Raw genomic sequence first — 9365 nt, 5'->3', positions numbered from 1 at the left:
CACTTCCTTGATCTAATGGGCAACCAGATCCATCACCAAGGTGATGAGAGTCACAACTGGGCATCAGTGGCATGGGCTAGTCACGGCTCAAAAGTCATTGAAGCCATAGCTGGCTTGGCTCAGTGGATAGAGCATCAGCCTGTGGACTGGAGGCCCCAGGTTTGATTCCAGTCAAGGGCACAAGCCCAGGTTGCAGGCTCAATCACCAGTAGGGGATGTGCAGGAGGCAACCAATCAATGATTCTCTCTCATCATTGATGTTTCTATCTCTCTCTCCCTTTCCCTTCCTCTCTGAAATCAATCTCCATATATAAAAGGCTAATATGCTAAGTGTCTCTCCCACCATCTGACTGGTTGCTATGATGTGCACTGACCACCAGGGGGCAGACGCTCAATGCAGGAGCTGCTGAGCTGCAGTGACTTGGCAGCGGAGGTTCTTGGGTGACGCACCCCAAAACCAGAGAGGAGGGACCCGATTCCTTGTGGGACTGCACGATTTCACCTTGACTGTGGGTTATGTTGTTGCTGGGGCACTGTCAGCCCTGAATCTGGTTTACTGCACACTTGCATTTGCGTTCCACATCCTGTATGACAGCAACTTTGCAGAGTGCTCTCTCGCACTCCAGGACCCCTTGGGGGATGATGGAGAGCTGGTTTCGGCCCGATCCCTGCAGGCCAGGCTGAGGGACCCCACCTGCTGGAGGGACCCTCATCACTCTGCAGATGGCAGGGAGGGACTGAGGGAGGTTAGCTCCAGGGCATGTCTGGCCCATCTCACACAGTCCCGTCCCACTGGCCACCTTCTAATTAATTTCCTTTCAACGTGCACGAATCTGTGCACTGGGTCACTAGTAAAAATATATATTTTTAAAAAAGTCATTGGAGGGGGAGGGGGCCTCCTGCCGGGAACAGTTAGTCTTGGACTCAGATTTCTGCCTGGACCCTGACCTTATTTACACTGATGTAATCAGCCAATATTGGCCTAAACCTTAGAGATAGCTCATTCCCAGCAGGCTTGGAGGTGGGGCGGTACTGTTGCCATCTCTATAAAGGGGGTTCAGCCAGGTGACGAGAGCTGTCCTGTGGCCTCTCCAGCTCAGCATGGCTCGGGCACTGGGAACACTAGTTGCCCTGGGGCTGTTGGGCCTATACTGGTCTCTGGCCATTGCCCACCCTGTTACTTCGTGAGTAAAGCTGATGCTGGGGAAGGAGGACTGGGGTCTGGGCTAGAGCTGGACAGAGCCAGGTTTTAGGCCTGGGCAAGTTGGGGTCAGGAGCTAAGAAAGACCTCTCTCTGCCTTCTCTCTAGGACTAGTGCCTCTGGGAGTGGAGCTGAAGGTGGGAATAGGAACCAGCTGGTCCCAGACATGCTTGGTGAGGCCCCGACTCCCTGAGTGTGTCTATTTGTCTGTGTCTCTGCATTTTATCATCTGACTGGTCTTTTACTTTGTCATCTCCCCACCTCCACCTCAGAACTCTGCTCAGATGGCTGGAGCTTTGATGCTACTACTCTGAGTGAAAATGGGACCATGCTGTTTTTTAAAGGTAAGGAGAGGCTGGGGTTGGGGCATTTGAGACCTCAGACTTGGTACTCCCCTTCACCAAGGGTGTATCCACCCGTGGGAGATCTTAGGAATTACCTGAGAATATCGCCCACAGCTTCTCTGTAACTATCTCAGTAGACCAAAACTTTGTTCTTGGTCTCTCAGTGAGTGCATTTTTCAGGGGAGTACATGTGGACAGCTCACCACTGGGGCTGGGAGTTGATTTCAGAGAAGTGGAAGACCAGCTCCGTGGATGCCGCCTTTCGCCTTGGTCATGACAGTGTCTTCGTGATCAAGGTACTGCTGGGTCAAGGTCAGGGCTGGACCAAGAAGTGCTGGAATCTACATGAGAGACTTTCCCCCAAGTGGCCCTGGCAAGCAGCCCTTACCAATAAGTTCCAGGTTTCCTCCCCCTGTGCCTTCCCTTCCTGAAAAAGCTCAGGCTAAGGCAGTGTGTGCATGTGAGCTTGGAAGGTACTGTATCCAAGGCTATTTTTTAGTTTTGATTTTCGTCCAGACCTCTTTGCCACTCCTCACACTCTTGGCCATCCTTTCCTTCATGGCAATTTCTTCCCTTGGCTTCCATGACCCTGCATCTGGGCCTCTTCATATGATGGCTAGGTTGTACACAACGCAATTGCATGACAGATGAAACTCAGAGGGTGAGTGACGGATAAGACCCAGCCTAGAGGGTGAGTGACAGATGAAATGCAGCCTAGGGGGTGAGTGACGGATGAACTCCAGCCTACTGTGCTCACCAAGTCATGTGCCCTGGCCCAGGCTGTGTCTGCTCAGAGGAAAGGGTATCTTCTCCTCACTTGCACAAAGGTGCTGTGAGGTTGGGGTGGGCCTCACTGGCAGCTTTGTTTTCCCTCCTGCTTCTTTTCCTGCTCTTTCTCAGGCTTCTTATCCTTAGTCAGTCCTCAAATGTTCCTCAGAGATCCATCCCAACTCTTCCATACACTCTCCCTTGGTGATGTATACTAATGCCATGGCTTTGAGGAGGCTGTTGTGGACACCAGATCTGGATTTCTCCCTGGAGCTCCAGGCATGTCTTTCCAATTTCATGGCAGACATCTTCAACTTACATAGTTCCATACGTGCATCACCCAAACTAAACTTAGTATCTTTCTTACACAGGGACCCCCTCCTCCTATGTTCCCTATTTCAGTAAATGGCACCACCACATGCCGGTTCCTGCAAGCCAGGTGCATGTGGGTCTCAGGATCTGGCCCTTGTTTATCTTTTCAGGTTTATTTCCCATCCCCACCACATTCACTGTACTAGACTCATGACACTACATGTATTTCTCTGAGCATGCTCTGTATATGCTGCTCGATACCCTTTTCACACTTGTCTACCTGGAAAATTCCTGCTCAGTTTTCAATTCTTGACCCAAATGTGTCCTCCTCTGTGAAGTTTTCCAGGAATTCTCTAGGTAGATCAGGCATTCTCCCTATAGTCCCAGTGCACTTCACATCCACTTTGGTGGCTGCATGGCTCGGATGGTGGATCTTTTCTGCACTTGTACAGGGAACTCCTTGAAGGCAGAGACAGAGCCTTGTCATGCCTTTACCCCCTATATCTGTGGTCATTCTTGAATTAATAAATGATTGAATAAATAGATAAATGAACAAATGCATGTATACATAGATGAGTGATTACAGGATCACTAATTTTGGATGTTTTCCAACACTAATGGTGTTACAAGTAAGTGTGCCATGGAGTGTCCGTTGTACAAAGCCAGATGTGTGTGTTATAGTAATAGTGATGGGTATGGGGACAGTCCATCTACAGATAGACTGGAAGTGTGTGGGGCTGCAGGAGGATATTGTGTAAGTGCAACAGATCAAAGATGCTGTGTGTAAATGCAGGATGGCAGTATGTGGGGAGCATAGTTCAATAAAGAGTGCTTTTATATGCAGGGGGACAAAGTCTGGGTGTACCCTCCTAAGGAGAAAGAGGAGGAATACCCAAAGTTGCTCCAAGATGAGTTTCCTGGAATCCCATCCCCAGTGGATGCAGCTGTGGAATGTCACCGTGGAGAATGCAACAGTGAGGGCATCCTCTTCTTCCAAGGTCAGTCCAGAATGAGAGAGGCTGGAGTAATGGTGGGTTGGTGGTGACAGAGGTAGTGGTAGGAACAGTGGTGGTGGTGGTGGTGGATTCACTATATGGCTCCCCAAGGAAGGAATGAAATAGGTCAGTTAGGATCTAAAGGTCAAGTAGAGGAAGTTATCCTAGTGAAGGTATCTGGGTAAAATTCTACTAAAAATTACTCATTGTTCCCCATGACCCTTCAGACAAATCTTTGTATGTTCCTGAGTCTTACATACAAAGTTCTCCATGACCAAGACCCTATTGACCCTCCAGCCTTGACTCTCATCATACCCTTACCTTGAATATGAAGCTCCAGAAGCTCCATGCTGTTCCCTGTACACCCAATTTCCTTCGTGCTTCAGGCTTTCCTCTATCTGGAGTTATGTCTCCTCCTCCTGTCTGCCTTATAACTCCTGCATCAGATTTTAGTTTAAGTATCACCTCTGGGAATTTTTCCCTGACCCTTCCCACTGCCCTTGCTGAGCTGATCATGTGCACTTTGCTGTGGAATTTTACTGTATGATCATTCTCTTCAACTGTTTCCTTGCTGGGCTATGAGCTTCATGTAGCCAGGACCATGTCTGGTCCACCCTGGAACCCAGTAAAGCATAAAGGAGGGAACAGGCTGGCCTCACCAAATGCTTGTTGATTGATTGGACAAAGGTAACCACACATGGTTCTGGGACTTGGCTACAAAAACCAAAAAGGAACGTGACTGGCCAGCTGTTGGGAACTGCTCCTCTGCCATTCGATGGATTGGCCGCTACTTCTGCTTCCGGGGTAACCAATTCCTACGCTTCAACCCTGTCACGGGAGAGGTGCTTCCGAAGTACCCACTGGATGTCCGAGACTACTTTATGCCCTGCCCTGGCAGAGGTGAGAAAGCCCCAGCCCCTGGGACTCACTGGAATCTATCCATATGCCCAGCTCCCACCTTACCTTTGTGGTGTAAGACCTTGGCCCTTGCCCTAGCCCCATTTCTATCCTGGCTCTTCCCAGTTGTCCTCATCTGATGGAAGCCTACACCCCATTAACCCCAATCATCTCTTCCACCTCAGATTTCATTTTGACCTCTGGCCTCTGTCTTTGTTTCCCCTTGCCTATTTTTACTCAAGGCCATGGACACAGGAACAGGACCGGCCATGGAAATGGTACCCACCATGGCTATAAGGAGGTACGCTGTAACCCAGATGTAGTCTTGTCTGCACTGCTGTCTGACAACCATGGTGCCACCTATGCCTTCAGTGGTAAGAGATATCCCTAAGTCCCCCATCTCTCCCCTCTGCATCTCTCACTTCTTTCATGTGTCTGCCATCTCTGATACAGTTCCTTCATTTTCACCACTGTGTCCCTTACTTTGTCCCTCAGCTCCCATCCTTAGCATGTCTTTTTTCCTTCCCCTTCTCCTCTGGTGTATATTGTTCAACTTGCCCCTCATTGCCCAGGCCTCTAACTTCTGCCACCCAGTCCTATCTACTCCCAGGCCTGTGACCTCTCCTGACCTCTCTGGGTCCCTTTGACTCCTCATATTACCTTTGCCCTTGCATGTCTTGCTGGGTCCTCTGGTGCCCCCTGAGCTTATCTTCAGAAGCTCAATCTTTTTCCAGGTTCCCAGAAGCTCCTGTCCAGGCTCTGGGAACAGCATTACCTGGGTATGAGATGTTCCAGTACCAAAAACTAGCCAAGAACTGTTAGGTCCCTCAGACCTTTAGAGATAGCTTCACTGGCCCAAGGAGGTTTCCCCTCAGAGTGACCAATGGAGAAACCTCTCTCCAGACTAACAGCGTTAATTGGTAAAAGCCATCTAATGATACCTTGGGATGCTCTGGGGTTAGTCGGGCAGGTAGTGACAGGTGTTGATCCACACTCAAGAACAGTTCCAAGAGAAAGAGTAAACAACCACATTACACTCAGCCCAAGACACATGTATGATCAGATACAAACATAAAATAGAGGTGAGAACATGGAGGAGCAAAAATACTTTGACTACCAAGCTATAATGAAAAAGACAGTCACAAGATCATATCATCACAACAGGAATGCATGCTGTAATGAGAACATACATCCACTATGAAATACATACCTGCAGTGAAAAATATAGACCTATACTGAAAATATATGCCAGAGTCAAACCTCTTAAGTATCAGGAGAGCATGCAGCTATGGTGAGTGCATGGGACCACTGGGAGGACACACACACACACACACACACACACACACACACACACACACACGAAGAGAGAGATAGAGAGAAAACAGGGTCACAGGGACCACACACAGATGTAGAGAGATCATAGAACCTTAAGGCCATGTGGCTATGAATAGAATGCAGCTGAACTCCTAAATCAAAAGTACAGTATTAGGTATGTTCCCCTAGGTTTCAGTTTCCATCCTTGATTGGGACATGTATGGGAGGAAACTGATCAATGTTTCTCTCTCTCTCTCTCTCTTTCTTTATCTCTCTCCATCTTCTCTTTAAAAATAAATAAGGAAAGTATATCTTCAGGTGAGGATTTAAAAATTTATTTAAAAGAATGACAGTTTTTTTGTGACTAGCTAGGTGATTAGTGGTTCCTTTCTCTAAAATTAGGAAAGATTATGGAAGGAATAAGTGTGTGTGTGTGTGTGTGTGTGTGTGTGTGTGTGTGTGTGTGTGTTTGGTGGGAGCAGCAATCAGTTTAGACATATTTGGTTTTTGGTGCCTAGTGGCCCCAAATGGACAGGTCAAGTAGGCAGTTATGTTTGAACCTAACATTCAAAGGAGAGTCCTATAGAGCTGAAGAGAACAGCTTGAAAGTCATCAGTATGTAGATGGATTTAAAGCCTTGGACTGGGTGAAATCACCAAGAGAGTGAGTGTAGAGAAGAGGGACAAACTAGAGGATTTCAGTATGAGACATCAGGCTGAAGAGAAGAATAGTCAACAAGACAAGAGGAACATGGGAGAGTCTGGTATCACAGGAGTCAAGATCTAAAAAAAGATATTTAAAGAAGGAGTTGTCAACAGTCAAATGTTGCTGAGAGATAGAGAATGAACCATGGACCAGTAGATTTGGCAAGTTGGAGGATACTGGTGCCCTTGAACAATTTCAACAGAGGAGGGAAACAGAAGTGTAAGTGAAGTAGGTTGAGAAAGTGAAGGTAAATGAGAGCTTAGACAAGTCGTTTAGTAAGTTGCTATGGAAAGGAGAAAAGAAAATTAGAGTGCTGCTCTGGCTACTCCCTCACTCTCCTACTATCCTCTCCCTGCTACCCCCGCCCCCAGATTAGAGAATATAGCCAGAGTGAGAACACTCCATGGAAGTTTGGAAGCTTGCTGTGGTGCTTCCCTTTTAACTTCTGGTCACTCTCTCCTTGTCTATAACATCTCTGCACATGGACATCTGAGCTTTGTAGGAAGCCCCAACAAACCCCATGACATTGGCCTTACCAGGCAACTTGGCCACTGTTCTTTATTCTTGCCCTTCTGTCAGGCCCCTGCTGACTCCAGTTCCAATCAGGCCACAATGCCCAATTTTGCCAATCAAGTCCTTCTCTACTTTCTCTTATGTGTCTTCTTCCCTCTTGGCCTCTGGATGCATTCTCTCCTTCCTCTCAGGACTCACCCCTACATCTGTCACTTGCCTCTTCACTGCCTGGCCTTTTACCACCAGCACTACAGGTGCCTTTGATACTCCACAGGGTCCCACTACTGGCGTTTGGACAACAGCAAGGATGGGTGGCATAGCTGGCCCATTGTCCATCAGTGGCCCAAGGGTCCTTCAACAGTGGATGCTGCCTTTTCCTGGGATGATAAACTCTATCTGGTCCAGGTATGTGTTAGGAGGGAGAGAGGCTTGAGGCAAAGACTGGGAGAATATCCAGCTCTATGCTGATTAACATCTCTTATTCTCCAGGGCACTCAGATCTATATCTTCCTGACAAAGGGAGGCTATACCCTAGTAGATGGATATCCAAAACGGCTGGAGAAGGAATTAGGGAGCCCTCCTGGGATCAGCCTTTTGGCTGTGGATGCAGCCTTTATCTGTCCTGGATCTTCTCGACTCCACGTCATGGCAGGTGAGGGGCATCTGGTGCTAAGGGGTGGCTTGTTCTACTACTTCTCCATAGCACGTATCACCATCAGGGCCTGAGAAGGGTTAGGTCAGGATCCCCATGATGTGGAAGCCATGTTATATCTGGTGCCTTCTTCCCAGGACAACAGCTGTGGTGGCTGGACATGAAGTTAGGAGCTCAAGCGACATGGACAGAGCTTCCTTGGCCCCATAAGAAGGTTGATGGGGCCCTGTGCATGGAAAAGTCACTTGGCCCCAATTCATGTTCTGCCAATGGCTCCGGCTTGTACCTCATCGATGGCTCCGATTTGTACTGCTACAGCAATGTGGAGGAACTGAGTGCAACCAAAGCCCTTCCCCAGCCCCAGAGAATGAATAGCCTCCTGGGCTGCAGTCACTGACAGGGCTTCTGATGTGAATCTGGCCCAGACCCTTCTCCCCATTTTCTTTACAATAAAACCAGAGGACTTCTTGGCTTGAATCAAGGGGCCCTGGTTGTGGAACAATCTCATTTCCTTCTTTAAATTGAGAGGTAGTAACATTTCCTTTGAGGCTTTCTAGCTCAAATGAGGCTGTAGGAGGCAAGGAAGGGAAAGGCTGAGGGACAAACCTCATTTCTGCCCAGATGATCCTAAATCCAGATTCTGAACTGGCTTCTTCTGGACTATTAAACAAAGAAGGAAACAGAGGACCACAAGTCCGAAAAGGAACTGGTATGCTTACACAACAAGTAAGAGGCAGTGCAGGGACTCTGACCCAGCCTGCTAATAACTGACCACAGCATGCCTCCAGACATCAGGAAAATAGGGCTGGGGGCAGATATTCATGTGCCAAATGGATTGGCTCAAGGTTGCCATTTGAGGGCCATTTAAGCCCTCAAACTGTGGTTTCAGGTGGTTCAGCTAGCACTGCACCAGAAAATGAGGCTTTCATTGCCATGAGTTAGGTATAACAAAGGGAAGTTGAGGTGGGGAAACAGGGAGAGGCCAGATGTGTGTCAGAGGCAAGCTGGGGAGAGGGAAGGTGGAACCATTCAGGGATCTGGCACCATGAACACATTTGTAGAACACTGGGTGGTCCTGCTGGCTACCCTTTAGCCTCCATGAATGTAGGCCTAGATGGTGCAGTGTTGGTAAAGGTTATAGTTGTTGATTCTTTTCTGATCATAAATGGGCCAAGACTTTAGTCTCCAAACTTACTGACAACCATTTGACTGGGGACTGTGTCTGGACCACAGGCAACTGTATCTCAGGTAAGACCCTTTTCCCTCCTCTACCTTTTCAAGCCAGCAGAGGTTAATTAGTTTGTTTTAGACTCAAAAAATGGTCTCAGACTCTAGCAGGGGACCCTTACTCTGACTTTTTATATCCTCACTTCAATGACCTCATCCATAAAATAGGTGTAATATTACTCATATCCCAATGGCAAAGAATATCGACTCAAACCCATCCCTTGGATTCTGTCAGGAAGGGGCCCTGGAAGTAGACCCAAACTCTGGTCCATGGCCTCATCTGGTTTGCAGTTAGCCCCTCCTGACCTGTGGCCCCTTACTTGTGGGTAGAATGGTACACTGACAAGCTCCACTGATACACTGGGCTTTACACTGGGAGGCCATGCCATAGAGTTGCTCCTGATAAACACCAGGCTCCTCTGGTTCAGGAGAACTGC

General features: G+C 48.2%; 1 protein-coding gene across 1 annotated transcript; it reads left to right on the top strand.

Moving 5' to 3' along the window:
* Window positions 1-955: 955 nt before the first annotated feature.
* HPX (hemopexin) lies at window positions 956-9123 on the top strand. Its single transcript, XM_080642422.1, has 10 exons — window positions 956-1184; window positions 1310-1374; window positions 1474-1545; window positions 1726-1841; window positions 3470-3623; window positions 4308-4520; window positions 4760-4891; window positions 7324-7454; window positions 7539-7701; window positions 7839-9123. The coding sequence occupies exons 1-10, from the start codon at window positions 1102-1104 to the stop codon at window positions 8096-8098; spliced, it is 1389 nt and encodes a 462-aa protein (XP_080498548.1). The 5' UTR covers window positions 956-1101; the 3' UTR covers window positions 8099-9123.
* The last annotated feature ends 242 nt before the right edge of the window (window positions 9124-9365 follow it).

The sequence above is a fragment of the Plecotus auritus genome (assembly GCF_963455305.1).
Source record: "Plecotus auritus genome assembly, chromosome: 9".
NCBI classification, from domain to species: Eukaryota; Metazoa; Chordata; class Mammalia; order Chiroptera; family Vespertilionidae; genus Plecotus; species Plecotus auritus.
The sequence above is the reverse complement of the archived record's forward strand: the minus strand, read 5'-3'. Positions and strand labels throughout refer to the sequence as shown.

Coding starts and splice junctions, on each gene's coding strand:
- HPX (XM_080642422.1), top strand. CDS start 1,102: ATGGCTCGGGCACTGGGAACACTAGTTGCCCTGGGGCTGTTGGGCCTA. Junction 1,842..3,469: donor ACAGTGTCTTCGTGATCAAG/GTACTGCTGGGT, acceptor TTTTATATGCAG/GGGGACAAAGTCTGGGTGTA. Junction 7,455..7,538: donor ATAAACTCTATCTGGTCCAG/GTATGTGTTAGG, acceptor CTTATTCTCCAG/GGCACTCAGATCTATATCTT.